A 16,777-nucleotide genomic window follows, 5' to 3' on the forward strand; every position below is an offset into this window, starting at 1 on the left:
CTTTTTTTACGTCCGAAGTCTCATCCCCACTTGTGGGGGAATCATAGCATGCATCATCCTTTCCTCACATGGTACAATGCATGCTCTAATAATGAAGATCATCATACTTTTATTTACTTACAACTTAAGAATTACAACTCAATACTTAGAACAAAATATGACTCTATGTGAATGCCTCCGGCGGTGTATCGAGATGTGCAATGAATCAAGAGTGACATGTATGAAAGAATTATGAAAGGTGGCTTTGCCACAAATACAATGTCAACTACATGATCATGCAAAGCAATATGACAATGATGAAGCGTGTCATAATAAACAGAACAGTGGAAAGTTACATGGCAATATATCTCGGAATGGCTATGGAAATGCCATAATAGGTAGGTATGGTGGTTGTTTTGAGGAAGTTATATGGTGGGTGTATGGTACCGGCGAAAGTCTCGCGGCACAAGAGAGGCTAGCAATGGTGGAAGGGTGAGAGTGTGTACAATCCATGGACTCAACATTAGTCATAAAGAACTCACATACTTATTGCAAAAATCTATTAGGTATAGAAATGAAGTATTGCGCGCATGGTCCTAGGGGGATAGATTGGTAGGAAAATACCATCGCTCGTCCCCGACCGCCACTCATAAGGAAGACAATCAAAAAATAAATCATGCTCCGACTTCATCACATAACGGTTCACCATACATGCATGCTACGGGACTCACAAACTTTAACACAAGTATTTCTCAATTTCACAACTACTCACTAGCATGACTCTAATATCACCATCTTCATATCTCAAAACAATCATAAAGAATCAAACTTCTCATAGTGTTCAATGCACTTTATATGAAAGTTTTTATTATATCTCTCTTGGATGCCTATCATACTAGGACTAAATTTATAACCAAAGCAAATTACCATGCTGTTCTAAAAGACTCAAAATAATATAAGTGAAACATGAGAGTTCATAAATTTCTATAAAATAAAGCCATCGTCGTGCTCTAAAAAGATATAAGTGAAGCACTAGAGCAATATTGCCTAGCTCAAAAGATATAAGTGAAGCACATAGAGTACTCTAATAAATCATGATTCATGCGTGTCTCTCCCAAAAGGTGTGTATAGCAAGGATGTTTGTGGTAAACTAAAAGGCAAAGACTCAAATCATACAAGATGCTCCAAGCAAAACACATATCATGTGGTGAATAAAAATATAGCCTCAAGTAAAGTTACCGATAGACAAAGACAAAAGAGGGGATGCCTTCCGGGGCATCCCCAAGCTTAGGCTTTTGGTTGTCCTTGAATATTACCTTGGGGTGCCTTGGGCATCCCCAAGCTTAGGCTCTTGCCACTCCTTATTCCATAGTACATCAAATTCTTACCTAAAACATAAAAACTTCACAACACAAAACTCAACAGAAAATCGCATAAGCTCCGTTAGTATGAGAAAATAAATCACCCCTTTAAGGTACTATTGCAAACTCATTATTTATTTATATTGGTGTAATATCTACTGTATTCCAACTTTTCCATGGTTCATACCGCCCGATACTACCCATAGATTCATCAAAATAAGCAAACAACTCATAGAAAAGAGAATCTATCAAAAACAGAACAGTCTGTAGCAATCTGTAACTCTCGAATAATTCTGTAACTCCAAAAATTCTGAAACATTAGGACAACCTGAGAAATTTGTGCACCAATCCAGAGCAAAAAATCAGATCAAAAGCACGTCTCAATAAAATTCTGGAAATTATTTGTTGGGCGCAAAAGTTTCTGTTTTTCAGCAAGATCAACACAACTATCACCGTAAGCTATCCAAAAGGTTTAACTTGGCACAAACACTAACATAAAACCAATCTAACCAGAGGCTAGATAAATTATTTATTACTAAACAGAAACAAAAATCAAGGAACAAAAATAAAATTGGGTTGCCTCCCAACAAGCGCTATCGTTTAACGCCCTTAGCTAGGCATTGATAATTTCAATGATGCTCACATAAAAGAGAATAACTGAAGCACAAAGAGAGTATCATAAAACACGTGACAAACACATCTAAGTCTAACAAACTTCCTATGCATAGGCATTTTATAAGCAAACAAATTATCAAGGCAAGCAAAAACTAGCATATGCAAGGAAGAAGAAAGAGAAAATAGCAATCTCAACATCAAGAGAGGTAATTTAGTAACATGGAAATTCCTATAACCATATTTTCCTGTCTCATAATAATTACATGTAGGATCATAAGCAAACACAACAACATATCTATCACATAACATATCCTCAACACGATCCACATGCATGCAAAGATGACACTCTACCAAAATGGTGGGATTAACATTAAATAAAGTCATGACCTCTCCAAACCCACTTTTATCAAAAATTTCATAAGACCGAACATTCTCCAAATATGTGGGATCTAAAGTTGACACTCTTCCAAACCCACTTTCAACATTATTGTCAATCTTATATTCATCATGGGGTTTAAATAAATTTTCAAGATCATAAGAAGAATCACCCCAATCATGATCACTGCAACAAGTAGTGGACATAGCAAAACTAGCATTCCCAAGCTTATGGTTTTGCATATTATTAGCACAATTGACATCAATTAAATTTATAGTAAAATCATTGCAATCATGCTTGTTATTCAAGGAGCTATCGTGAATCTCTTCATAAATTTCTTCATCACAATTTTCAGATTCACGAATTTCAAGCAAAACTTCATAAAGATAATCTAGTGCACAAAACTCACTAGAAATTTGTTCATCATAATTGGATCTCTTAAAAAGATTAGCAAGTGGAAGAGGATCCATAAACTTTTAGCAAGCGAAGATGCAAGCAAAAAAGAAGGCACATGGTAACACAAGCAAACAAAAGATCAAACGAAAGAAGGGCAAAAAAAAGGCAAATCTTTTTGAAAATCGTTATAGAAGTGGGGGAGAGGAAAACGAGAGGCGAATGGCGAATAATGTAATGCAAGAGAGGAGAGTTTATGATGGGTACTTGGTATGGCTTGACTTGAGGTAGATCTCCCCGGCAACGGCGCCAGAAATTCTTCCTGCTACTTCTTGAGCTTGCGTTGGTTTTTCCCTTCAAGAGGAAAGGGTGATGCAGCAAAGTAGAGTAAGTATTTCCCTCAGTTTGAGAACCAAGGTACCAATCCAGTAGGAGAAGTCATCGAATACCTGCACAAACAATCAACAACTTGCAACCAACGCGACAAAGGGGTTGTCAATCCCTTCACGGTTATTTGCAAAAGTGATATCTAGTAGAGATAGATAAATGGTAAAGTAAATTTTTTTGGTATTTTTTGTTTATAAATCGGAAAGTAAAAGATTGCAAAATAGTATATCAGAAACTAGTATGATGGAAAAGAGAACTTATATGACAGAATAGAGACCCGGGGGCCATAGGTTTCACTAGTGGCTTCTCTAAAGATAGCAAATATTATGGTGGTGAACAAATTACTGCCGAGCAATTGATAAAAAAGTGCATAATTATGACGATATCTAAGGCAATGATCATGAACATAGGCATCACGTCTGTGTCACGTAGACCGAAACGATTATGCATCTACTACTATTACTCCACACATCGACCGACTCCTGCCTGCATCTAGAGTATTAAGTTCATGAAGAACAGAGTAACGCATTAAGTAAGATGATATGATGTAGAGGAATTAACTCAAGCAATATGATGAAAAACCCATCTTTTTTATCCTCGATGGAAATAATACAATACGTGCCTTGCTGCCCCTACAGTCACTGGGAAAGGACACCGAAAGATTGAACCCAAAACTAAGCACTTCTCCCATTGCAAGAAAAACCAATCTAGTAGGCCAAACTAAACCGATAATTCGAAGAGACTTGCAAAGATATCAAATCATGCACATAAGAATTCAAAAAATACTCAAATAATATTCATAGATAATCTGATCATAAATCCACAATTCATCGGATCTCGGCAAACACACCGCAAAAGAATATTACATTGAATAGATCTCCAAGAACATCGAGGAGAACATGGTATTGAGAATCAAAGATAGAAAAGAAGCCATCTAGCTACTAGCTATGGACCCGTAGGTCTGTGGTAAACTACTCACGCTTCACCGGAAGGGTAATGGTGTTGATGTAGAAGCCCTCTGTTTATCGAATCCCACTCCGGCAGGACGCTGGAAAAGGCCCCTAGATGGGATCTCGGGTACAGAAGGTTGCAGCGGTGGAAAAGTGTTTTCATGGCCCCCCCTGATGTTTTTGGGGTATAAAAGTATATATAGGCGAAAGAACTAGGTCAGGAGAGTTCCGAGGGGCCCACAAGGTAGGGGCGCGCCCTACCCCGCCCCCCCCCCCCCCCCGGGCGCACCCTCCACCCTCGTGGCCGCCTCGTTGAGTCTCCGACTTCATCTCCAAGTCTCCTGGTTTGCTTCTGGTCCAAGAAAGATGATCGCGTAAGTTTCATTCCGTTTGGACTCTGTTTGGTATTCCTTTTCTACGAAACTCTTAAACAGGAAAAAAACAGAAACTGGCACTGGGCTCTAGGTTAATAGGTTAGTCCCAAAAATAATATAAAATAGAATATAAATGTATATAAAACATCCAAAACAGATAATATAATAGCATGGAACAATCAAAAATTATAGATACGTTGGAGATACGTTGGAGACGTATCATGAAGCCACGGCTTGCAAAGCAACAACCATGACGTACCTTTTCAGAATTAAATCCCAGCTTCAGATCTCGTATAGAGGTACTCCTAAGAAACTCACTTAACTTGACCATCCTGCTATAACTAAGGGCAATACTTGTGAGGCTTAGAGCCTCTAGCAATTGGACATGATCAATAAAAAGTCATGCCTCAGCAACCCTACCCCGGTTTCGGATTCTCCTTCCTTTGACCGAACCCTTTAAGTTCAGAATGGGCTCCACTCCCCTCCATATCATCCTGGATGTTGATCATCATCATCAACTCAGCATCTTTGCCATCCAATTCGGTGAATCGATGAACTCTTTTTGAATGAATTCATCAAGATCTTTGTCTTGATACTCCTCATCTGATGAACCCAACGAATCCATCTTTTTGTCTACAAAAGAATCCAAAAAACTACTCAGACATTTTGTCGAACACATAGAGGGCAATGTGTATGACGGGAAGAGCAGGACATACCACTGCGACGTATGGGCGGTGACCATGCCCAGGGCGGCAAGAATTGTGGGGAGCAGTTTTGTGGCAGTGCTAGCGGCGTTGTGGGGTCGGGACGGCGATGGAGCTAAGGTGGCGGCGGAGCTAGGGGAGGGTCAACGCGCACGAGGGAGATGAGAGAAGAGGAAAAGCGTAGGTCCTATTGGTCGGGGGGATTGATGGATGCACCTGCGCGCGTCTGGGCCTCCTCATATATCTGCCCTAGATATGAGATGGATACGAGGGATGCCGGTCAGCTCGGATGTCTAGGACCAGTTTGAGGGGGTCATCTTGGTCGCGATTTGTTGACCAGTTAGTGACCGGACGTATATGGCCAATATAAGGGGCCTGACTGTAGATGCTTTTACTTGGGCTAATTTTTCAGGGAGAAGCTAAGAGCATGATTGGTTGGTTACTGAAAATTGGCTAACCAACATTTTGGCAAGACAAAAATTTGGCTACCAATTGGTTAGCCGCCAACTTACTTTGACCATCTCACAAATTTTGCCAAAAATTGGCAAATCTTGGGAGTTGCAATATTTTGGCATGCCAAAATATTGGCTAGCCAATTTTTGGGGCGATTCATATTTGACGTCCATGAAGGTCAAGCGGGTGTGGCTTCGCTGAAGTGCAACCTCCCGACGCCCCAGATTGGGCCGACCCATGGTTGCTTCGCTGTTTCTATTTTTTTCTATTTCTTTTTTTCTTTTACTTCTGTTTCTATTTCTTTTATTTTCCCTTTTTTTGTGTATCATACAAAGTTCGTTGAGTCTTACAAAAATGTTTATCATATATTAAGAAATATTCACAGTATACTACAAAAAGTTCATCATGCATTATAAAAATGGTCATCGTATATTAGAAATTGTTCAACGAATATACAAATGTTTAACGTGTTTTTGAAATTTGTTCAGCCTATACTACACAAATGTTCAATGTGTATTAAAAAAATTGTTAACATATATTACAAAATATTCAATATGTATTCAAAAATTGTTCAACACATATATTTGTATTTTTCAAAAGAGTTCGTCATAAATTTAAAAAGTTTATCGCATAACACAAAAGAGTTCATCGTGTGTTATTGAAATGTTCATCGGATTAAAAAACAATTCAATGTGTACTTTTCAAAATGTTCAAAATAAAACCAACCAAAACCGATCCGATATAGTAAACCGGATGCTACAGTTTGGACCGCTACAGTCAAACCCATGGGCTCCAAATAGGGGGTCTCAATTTTCGGCTTCCAACCAATTGAGCCTATAGGCCATCTGCGGCCTAGAGTTTGGGCCCCCACGCCGCCTCGGGCCAGTCCACACGGGTAACTCGTTGTCTCAAACTTAAACCCTCGGGGCCCTCAAAAAAAAAACTTAAACCCTCGGGAGTCGGAACCCTAACTTAAACCCTGTAAGGCCTGAGCCGATCGATAGTCTCCCGCCCCCCTCGCCCCCTCGATCTCACCCCTCAGCGCCGCCTCCCGATCCGATCCAGCGCCGGCGGCGATGGAGGACCTGACGTCCCTCGTCAACAAGCTGCAGCTTGCCTGCACCACTCTCGCCGACAACGACGTGGGGAGCGCCCTCCCCACTGACTGGGACGAGCTGCCCTTCATCGCCGTCATGGGAGGCCAGGTGCGTGCCCTTAGAACCGCGCGATTTTCTTGTGCAGACGCGGCTTGGCAGTAGCACCAGTGAGCCGTAGAAATTGATAGAATATGAGCAGAACTAAGAATGCATCACAGTCGTATTCCTCCCCTTGGGGCAGTAAATAAGTAGCATTACAAGTGAGAGAGAGGGAGAGAGTAATACTTGTTCAGAAATAGCACCGGTGATCCTATATCTAAGGAGGCGCCTGGTAGACGTACTGCATGCATGGATAAGCAAAGACTAGGTCTAGCTAGCAATTAGGGAGGCGGTGCAACTGATTTCTAACAGAAATATCCCCTCTCAGTAGCATCAGTGAGCCGTAGAAATTCCAACCTAACTCCTCTAATTATTTGATAGGGTTCCGGCAAGTCATCACTGCTTGAGGCTATTGTTGGAAAGGATTTCCTACCCAGGGGTTCAGGTATTTTCTTGAACTCGTACAGTTTGGTATTATCTGCATCTATTTTCAATTGACACGTTGTCTTTTTATTTGATTTGTGTACAGCCATTGCCACCCGTCGCCCTTTGATTGTGCATCTATTTAAAACTGAAGAAGGAACCAAATATGCAAAGTTCTTGCATCAACCCGACAAAACGTATGAAGATTTTGGTAATGGCTCTACTTCCCTTTTTATTCTATCGATGTGATGCTTATATCATCATAGTATTGAAATATGATGGCACAACTTCCTATTGTGCTTATTATTTTGCAATTGTTGCAGCTGAAGTCAGTATGGAGATAGTTGATGAAACTGACCGAGAAACCGGCTCTCCCTATGGAATATCATCTGTCCCCATCCGTTTAAGCATATTTTCCCCAAACGGTAAGCTGTTCAGATCATGTACTGTTGGATTGTTGCTTCATCAAATATCAAAACAGCCACGTTCTCAAATTTTGAATTTTTTTAAAAAAAATTGTTGCTTGCTGACCTGTTCACTTTATTCTTGCAGTTGTGAATCTGACTCTAATTGATCTTCCTGGGCTTACTAAAATTGCTGTTGGTATGTGAACTTGTGTCTTTTGATGTTCAGTTTGTTCATTGTATAATTTCCTATTGGCTTTATGCTTATCAGACGATGGGTCAGTCAGTATAGTTCAGGAAATTGAAAACATGGTTCGAGCATTCATCGAAAAGGTATTTTGCTGTAGCCTATGATGCACATTAATATTTATTATGTCATGCACTATGTAAAAGCAAGTGTGTGGATATGCTGCCGTTCAAAATTCATTGGCAGAGGGTGCGTACATTTGTAATAATCAACGTAGGTGCTCTCATGGTAACTTGTTCAGCATTTTGGTGTGTGTTTTTTTTCAGCCCAATTGTATCATTCTCGCCATTTCTTCAGCCGACCAGGATCTTTCAAATTCTGAAATAGTCAATATTTCACGGGAAGTTGACCCAAAAGGTATGACTGTGTTGTTGCTGTCATTGGGCGTGCTTCTGGGGTGCTCAAGAAGAAATTGCGCATATGAAGCATATTATCATTTCATTTGTGATAGCAAGTTGAGTAACAAAACATTTGATTAATGTGATGCCGATGATGAGTATGTACCACCTTTTGTTGATTCAGGTGAAAGAACCCTTGGTGTACTCACCAAAATTGATCTGATGGAGAATCGAGCAAGTGTTGTTAATGTAAGTGAGAATTTTTTGCATATTTACGCTATTTTCCTTACTGTTATGTCGTAATCAGATTGTTAACCATCATATATTTGTACGAACCAGATCCTCTCATTGAGTTTAGTTGTGTAGATACTGGAAGGAAGATCTTGCCGGTTCCACTTTCCATGGGTTGGTGTTGTCAACCGATCCCAGAAAGACATTAACATCAACATGGACATAATTTCTGCCAGGTGTAGAGAGCGTGAATATTTTGGTAACACACCAGAATACAAGCATCTCGCTCATAGAATGGGATCCGAACATTTGATCAGAAGTTTGGGAAAGGTATGCCCCTTTCTTCATTTAAGATAGAAGTTAACATAATCTAGATCTTGGTGTTGACCATGATCTACTTGGTCCGGCAAAATTTTCTGTGTAAATAGTCTTACCTTTGGAATTCTTGGCAGGCACTGGCAGTTTTAGATTGTATATTCTCATGTTTTTGACTAGTTTAGTCCCACGTCAAGAGTTCAATAAATATCAGGTGTCAGTCATTGTGTTGTCAAGTGTTTTATCAGAATTGGCAAGAGCTTAAGCTAGTCATCGTGCTATTCTATTTAATCTGTATTTGAAGCACTGGCCGTGTCTGATATATCGGATCAAAATTTTCCTGTTATAATAGCCTTTTTATCTTTGGAGTTCCTTGCAGGCACTAGCAGTTTTAGATTGTGTCCGCTATTTAATTAATTTGGCTTGTTTAGTGCCACCTCGTGAGTTCAATAAACATCTGAAGTAACCTATTGTGTTTTTTAAGTTCTTTGTCAAAGTTTTGAATCGGTACCATTGTGCCATTCTGTGAAGTACTGATTCATTTGCATCTGCTAAACTGGCCACATGTTCTTTGAACAATCTGCCTTCGATGTCTTCTGTTTACATTGTATTTGCTAGAACAAAGGTGTTATTCTCGACTCTCGAGGTTTCATTTTTTGGCTTGTTGTGGCACTTGACACGTACGACCTGTTTTATCTGTTGAGCTTTTTTTATGTTCAAGCATTTGTACTCTACAGAGTGTATTAGTACAAGATCATATGTTTAGACTACTTCGTATGTTCTGGTTCATCTTTGAGGTCTGCAAGACGTTTATTTGTAGCCATACATTTGTTCGCAATCAATCAAGATCTAGACGCTAGGATCTACTTGTGCCAGCAAATTTCCCTGTCACAGACATACCTTCGGTCAGGCACTTGCAGTGTTTTGTTTTATCTTCCATTTTAATTTTAATCAAATTCACTAGTTCAGTGCCACATTCTGTGTTAGCGGGTTGAGCCATTGTGTTGTCGTAGTATGCTTTTTTTCCCTGGGCGAGTTGTCGTAGTATATTGAAGTTCTAAATCTGTTGCCATTCTTTGTATGAATATTCATTTGCCTCTTTGCTAACATGTTCTTTGATTTTCTTTGCTATCATTATGTGATCTTTGGATTTGCTAGATGAACTATTTTTTCCATTGTGTTTCCTATAGTATGGTTGTTAATTCTTGCGGGATCATCCGTCATTTTTTTGTGACACCTGCGTAGGATTTGCTGAGCTAACTTTGATGTTCAAAAGCAAGCATATGCTGCAATTGGTGGTGTGTTATAATGATTTAATCTTTCACTTCTTTTTGGTGTATATGCAGCATTTGGAATCTTATATTAAAACAAGAGTAGGTGGTTATCTGTTCACTAAAAGCTCCATCAAATCTACAGGTGATTTCCTCCTCTCTTTTTTTCTTATTTCCTTCACAGCTAATGGGTACATTACATGCACCATTATTTCCAAATATGATTTCTGGTTTTGCATTTGGTTATGTATTAGTGCAAAAATAGTTAGCATAGTAATGGAGCGAAAGTCTTGGGTCGGAGTAAAAAAATTGAGTCACCCTTTCAAATTAATTATATTTAAGTCATCAGTTTGAAGTTTACTAACCTCCTACAGATCACTAATACTAGATTAACTAGCATGCCATGGTAATTGTCCTGCTAGACTCGATTAACTAGTCCATAACTATTCATACAACTAATTCAGTTGTTTGGGGCATGTGGTCACACACCTTTGTACCGGTAGCAGGTGCTATAAGGCCTATCTTCTGCACCGGTGCTAGCTGACCTGGTACTCGATTTTGAGTTTAGAACAATTCGTCTAGTTTTTAGAACAGAAGATTTCGTTGCCTATATGTGTAAATTACGGGAGCACATTTTCTAGGTTCCTCCTCTTGTAGCCACTTCGAGCAAACTCAAGATTTATGTTCACCTTAGTTATCCACTTCTGGAATATTCACAGAGTCAGCTCGCCTGCTATTAAGACACAAAAAATATCCCATATTTGGTATTCTTTTCCCGGTATTTATCAGCATGGGGATATTTGGGGTTTATTATTGTGGTACTGCATGTCCAGTTGGTGCGGGTTGCTCTACTTCTGTGGGGATATTGTGGTTTATTGTGGCACCGTGTTTCTAGTTGGTGCAGGTTGATCTACTTCTGTAGGACTCGAGGACGGATATAGCATGCTCTTTCTGATTGCATTGAGTTGTAGATGTCATGGCCTATGTTTAATGTGATCAATGCCTGGGCTCACTTTCAATGACTGTAACATTACCGGAAAAGGCTTTCATCCCGCTTTATGTATAAAGCAAAATGACTATAGCGTTAGCAAAGTTAAGGTGATGCACGGCTCATCATGTAACTCCCTGTCAATTCCATGATATCAACCAATGCTGAACCATTTTGCTTCTAATTTTGACTGGGATGTTCGCACTTGTATCATTCTTCGATACTTTGTCTGCTGTCCATGTTAATCTGGGTTATGTGCATCTGGGAAGGTGATGAGGGTCCATAATGAACAAGGTTCTGTCTGGACATGTGGTGCACAAAAGTGTTAGCTAGGGTCTGGCCTAGGGCCACAGCATTTGTAAAATCAAGTGGCAGAGAGTGCATACATTTTTAATAACCGATTTAGGTGCTCTTATGGTAATTTGTTCAGCAGTTCACATGGTTTGGGGTATATTATGTTTAGATTGTTTGGGGTTATAGATGGTAAAGCTCCATTGCATGCAGTTGTATTTGTAAATGTACTGCTCATTTCCCTGTTATGTAATCTTCACAGGCTTCATGGGACCACACCTAGTTTTTTTGATTCAATGCCGTTGAAATGGTTCAGGTTGGATGACTACTGTGGTGAATGGCGTAATTGGTAGTTAGATTTTCCGTTTCGAAAAATAATACTTGCGTGGTATGCATATGTTTTGTTTGATCATAAAAGTTAGGAAGCTTGCTTTATCTGTGTTGAGAATATCTGACTCTTTGAGACATTGTCTCAGTTGATTAATTAGTTATGTATGTTTACGATCGTTGTGCTGCAGCGAGGGGGGATGGGGGGAGGGGGAGCAACCAAAAATACTAGGAATTTCTTATGTTTTGCAGATATAAAAAACAAGCTATACTGATTGTCTTTCTATTATCCAAGTTGATTAATCATTTGTCACTAATTATCTTCTTCTCTTATGCAGTGATAAAGAAAAGCATGCTGCAAAGCTATACGCTCAGAGCCTATGGTACATTTCCCACGTACCACGTGCGTACGGAAGGCGAGCCACATGACATGTACTTTGAATGCACAGTGCACGTGCAAAGCCACAAGTTCGTTTCAGCAACACGTCACCGCCGTCGCAAAGATGCGGAGGAGGATGCTTCGGATGTTGCCTACACAGCATTGATGGGAAATGAGACGCTAGAGACTTTACTTGGGTTGCTTAACAAGGTAAGCATTATCACGATCTTCTTTTGTGATTTAAAGGCAAGTGACACACATGCTTTAATTGCAACAAAGCATCATCATCTTATGTGTGTAAATCTATATTCAGACTTAGAGCTGAAAAGCATATTTTATGCATGTCCAACATATGCAAATCCTTATTCTAATTCAATAGTTGCAAACTTTGATGGTATGCATAAGATTTGCTTGTCAGACCTATTTGATTAATGGCAAAATTCATTTTCGATATTAGTGTCTAATCTATGTAGTGCATATAGTGAAGATGCATCTCCTCTAGCATTATGAGCTACTACCGTCACACATCATTGCGCATGGACATCCTAGAGCGCCTTGCTATGCTAAACATATCTATACTACATATCCAAACTACAACCTTCAATTTTCATCTAGCTTTGTTTCAAGTGTTGGCTGCATGTATTATTCTGTAAACAAGGTGTTTTCCTTTGCTGCCACAAATAAACATGCAGGACTAATCCACAACATTATTAGTCTTGGTTGAAGTTGTCTGGGGTGTACACATAATATCCTCATCGAAAGGTTCTTTCGCCTTTGTCATAATAAATTGTACATGCATGTTCCTAGAATCTCACCCATCGCTACATAGCATTTAAAAGCTCACACTTACTCTTCTGTATAGGATACAATATGCAAGGTTGGACTTCTGCTACAATATGCATGCAAGAAGAAGGTTGCAGACCCAGTGTATGCGTCCTCCAAGGTGGCTGCAGGGATCCAAAGGACACTCTGGCTTTCCACAGTTGTCTTGGAAGACAAGACTTATATTGGGGAGGTTGCAACTACTAAGCGTCTGTCAATTCAGAAAGCTGCTTCCGCAGCCACGTCCTCAATGCTTGAGGCCGGAGATGACGTGATGATCAAGTTGCTTCTTGCCAAGAGGCTCAAGACCGAGGTGCCCAGGAGAAAGAGAGACCGAGGTGCCCAGGAAGAAGATAGACTGTACTCCCTCCGGTCCTTTTTACTCCGTATATTAAATTTGTGTCAAGTCAAACTGTACAAAGTTTGACCAAATATATATTAGAAAATATGAACCTCTACAATACCAAATATATATTCCACGACACTACATTGCATAATGAATCTAAAAATGTTGATTTGATATTGTCAATGCCAATGTTTTTTTCTATAAGTTTGATCGAAGTAGAGGTACTTTAACTTCAAACAAAATTTATATGCAGAGTAAAAAAGACCCGAGGGAGTAGTTTGTTGTCGGTAAAGGGCCCCCCAGCGGAAGAAGTAAGAGAGGAGGAGCTAGTGGGCGTCGACTACGGTGCGCCACATGCGCCTAGACTTGGCAAGGGGGCGGCATGGGAGGTGGCGGAGGATGTTGAGGAACACAGCGGAGGAGAAGCAGATGGCGTTGCTGTTGCCGTTGCTCACCTAATGCTGGCGGAGGATGACGGCCAGCAGGGGTGCGAGGAGAAGGCGCACATCTTGCGATCAAACGAAGGCGAGTAGCACATGATAGGTGTGGTCATAGGTCGAGTTGTGTAAATATTAACACTGGCGGCTGGTTGAATTTATTGTGCATATCGATCTGGTACGTGAGTTGGTTCCAAGTCCATGTCCAACACATGTTTTGGTTTTGTGTTTGTTGAAGCTTTTTTTTGCTGGGAGATAATTACACCTACAGTCCTTACTCGCCGGCATGTATCAACATGATCCTCAAACTCACGGAGTGCTCTACTACGGCCCTCAAACACGAGAATACACTCGAATATGGTTCTGACTACGTCTCCTGCTACTCTCTGTAATACGTACAAATGTGTGTCCCGCATGTAAGCATATCAGAGAAAATTAACATTGTGCGGCACATATTTATCCTCCTGTCCTCCGGCGGCTCCCCTCCGCTGGCGACCTCGGTGAATCGTTTTTACTCTCTCGTAGTTTAGATTTTTAGGCTGTTCATCATCTTTGTTTCGGCGGCGACGATGACAGCGCTGAATAAAGATTCTTCGGATCCTTCCTTGACAAGGCCATTGGTCCTATGGTTGGGGATGGATCTGAAAACCAGTTGGTGTGGTGGCGGCATCATCCTCGTGGTGGACCTGTGTCCTCGGGCTCCGCCGTTGCGACGGCGTTTGCTCCAGCGTCGGCGCGGAGCTTGGGAGGTAGTCCAGGAGCGGATGCAGATTGTGGTCTGCATCGATGACATCTGGAAGACGGAACATGTGCTGGGTTCGTGGTTCGTGGATGGCAGGTATGGTTTCCTTCCGCGATGTCTTAGTCGCGGGTGCCAGATCTGGAGTTCGATGGTGTGTCTGGGGTGTTGCCCCGGTCTGATTCGTTCAACGGTAAGGCCTTCACTTTTGGTGAGCCACCTTGGAGGTCCGCAAAGTTGCATATCAGCGATGGAGCCGCGTCGAGCTCGGGTGAGGAGGTGATCCATCATTCTTTTCTTCGGTGGCTGTTGTCGTGGTGCCGGAGGCAGGTGATGGACGTTGGTGTCAAGCTCATAGATGTTCTCCTATCTTTTCAGTTTTGTCATGTCGGATCTTACGTGACTTGTACTTTAATCTCTATGTTATGAATGAGACACGTATTATCATGCAAAAAAAATTAACATTGTGCGAGCCCGCATGTCAGCTTGTCGAACTTGAGACCTATTCACTAGGTCACAGCCAACCTAACCACTGATCCGGCCAATTCCTGATGTGAGGGGACACGGGAAACCAAATAGACAGCAACACCAGTTTGTACGTACGTCTGAAATGTTGAGCGAGAAACAAACTGAATTTTATTTGTTCAATGTTGGACACACAAACACATTTGCAATACTGTTAGTTGGAGAAATTAAGCAGAACTAAATACTATTGTGGATTGTGATTGACTGATCGAAACCTACATACCAAGTGGCAATTTATTTTTCAGTGAGGAGGATAGAAGCGTTTGCCTTTTTTTTTTTTTGAGGTATCACCAAGTTTTATTGCTCGAATTCCACACGGGGTGGGATACAAATAGGATCATGGGGGTTGACTAACCAAACATGTCGTCCCCGATCAAGAGAGTACGAAAACTCGGCTAACCTATCTGCATCAAAGTTTGCAGCTCTAATGTAAAGTTGAACATCAAAGCTCATTGCTAATCTCTCTAACAATATTACCATATGGTGCATTGCTCCCACTCTGAATATCTTTAACTATTACCTTCGAGTCCGAGGCAACAATGAAGCTATGCAGCATTAGATCCAAAGCAAGAAATAGCGCCTCCCGACAAGCTATGGCTTCCAGCGTCGCAACATCGTTGATCCCGTGAATCACCAAGGACGAGCTGCCCAGATAATTCCCTTCTGCATCACGGCAAACAACGGCTGCAAGCACTGCGAGGATAGAAGCATTTGCTGTGCATACTAAAATATGGATGCCACCTTGGGCTCTGGAATTCAAAAGCATCCGAAAAGGCCATGCCTCAGCTTTCACGGGCTGCACTTGCTGATAATTCAAATCACGCAATGAGGAATACTTGTCACTTGTCCTCATGATCAAAAGTAACTATATGTCTAAATAATCACTAAAAATTTGCAAACACACAAAATGCAGAATAACGAAATAACCATATACGTTTAGCCAAATTTAAATTGTGCTATCACAATAAGTAAACTAAACCCAAGGACTGCATATATTATGTCTGTTTATTCATAGATCAATTGACATACTTCCTGATCATCAGGTGAGAACCCACAGTTTCAGCAATTCAAATGTCCCAGCAAAGCATATGTAAGTTATAGCAACTCTATTGGCACCTATATGAGTACGACCAGCGGCAACGAGAGCAAGGTATCTTCCTCGTAGGGAGCATATCAACATAACAGGGACGGTAAGGAAATGCACGCCTGATGCCATGAGCATGTTGGCAGGGGTCCCGGACGAGCCTCGGGCCTAAGTACTGCATTCTAGAGGTACTAAGGTGGTACGCCATGGCAAAACTGCTAGTATTGAGGAGGAGCACCTCATTGTGCGGATGCAGACCCATGACCCCGCGTAGGGCAGGCCTTGCGTAATTGGCACCTTTGTCGATGTCGATGCCGATGAAGTTGTCCTCATCTGAGTCCCACGAGTGCTCGGAGCCCTCTATGCTCTCGGCTTCTTCCTCTTCGCCACCACTGTCATCATCATCAACTTCATCAGTAGTGTCATGGTGGCCTTCCTTCACAGCCGCCAAGCCTTCCACACTATATCCGTGCTGACACAAGATGACACTTTTTTTGCTGGTTTTGACTGCCTCCCATGTCACCGTTGGCTTTATTTTCGCTAAGGTCTCATAGGAAACCATGTACGGAGCAAGGTCTGCCTCATGTTCCAGCATCCAGCCTAGCAAGCCATCGGATGATTTTGCAAGTGACCACACTTGAAGTTGACAGTTGTCGAGCGCCGCATAGCGAATCCCTTTCTCCTGGCTAGCTAAGACGGACCTCGTGGGCATTTCATCGAAGCGCGCATCATGGGCTTCCCCTGGCAGCTGGACCAGCTCGTACGCCTGTTCCGAACAGTGTAGGATCATGAGGATATCATTGTGGCAATGCACGTAGAGCG

At 41.3% G+C, this 16,777-nt stretch overlaps 1 protein-coding gene across 1 annotated transcript; it reads left to right on the plus strand.

The window, feature by feature from the left end:
• The first annotated feature begins 6,533 nt into the window (after window positions 1-6,533).
• Window positions 6,534-13,761, plus strand: LOC123135131 (phragmoplastin DRP1A). The gene is made up of 13 exons (XM_044554231.1): window positions 6,534-6,797; window positions 7,170-7,233; window positions 7,318-7,422; window positions 7,535-7,636; window positions 7,764-7,814; window positions 7,887-7,948; window positions 8,129-8,219; window positions 8,385-8,449; window positions 8,567-8,761; window positions 10,093-10,162; window positions 11,962-12,212; window positions 12,865-13,184; window positions 13,424-13,761. Exons 1-13 carry the CDS (start codon window positions 6,669-6,671, stop codon window positions 13,701-13,703), a joined length of 1,785 nt encoding a protein of 594 aa, XP_044410166.1. The 5' UTR covers window positions 6,534-6,668; the 3' UTR covers window positions 13,704-13,761.
• Window positions 13,762-16,777: the final 3,016 nt, after the last annotated feature.

The sequence above is a fragment of the Triticum aestivum genome, chromosome 6B (assembly GCF_018294505.1).
Source record: "Triticum aestivum cultivar Chinese Spring chromosome 6B, IWGSC CS RefSeq v2.1, whole genome shotgun sequence".
Classification (NCBI taxonomy): domain Eukaryota; kingdom Viridiplantae; phylum Streptophyta; class Magnoliopsida; order Poales; family Poaceae; genus Triticum; species Triticum aestivum.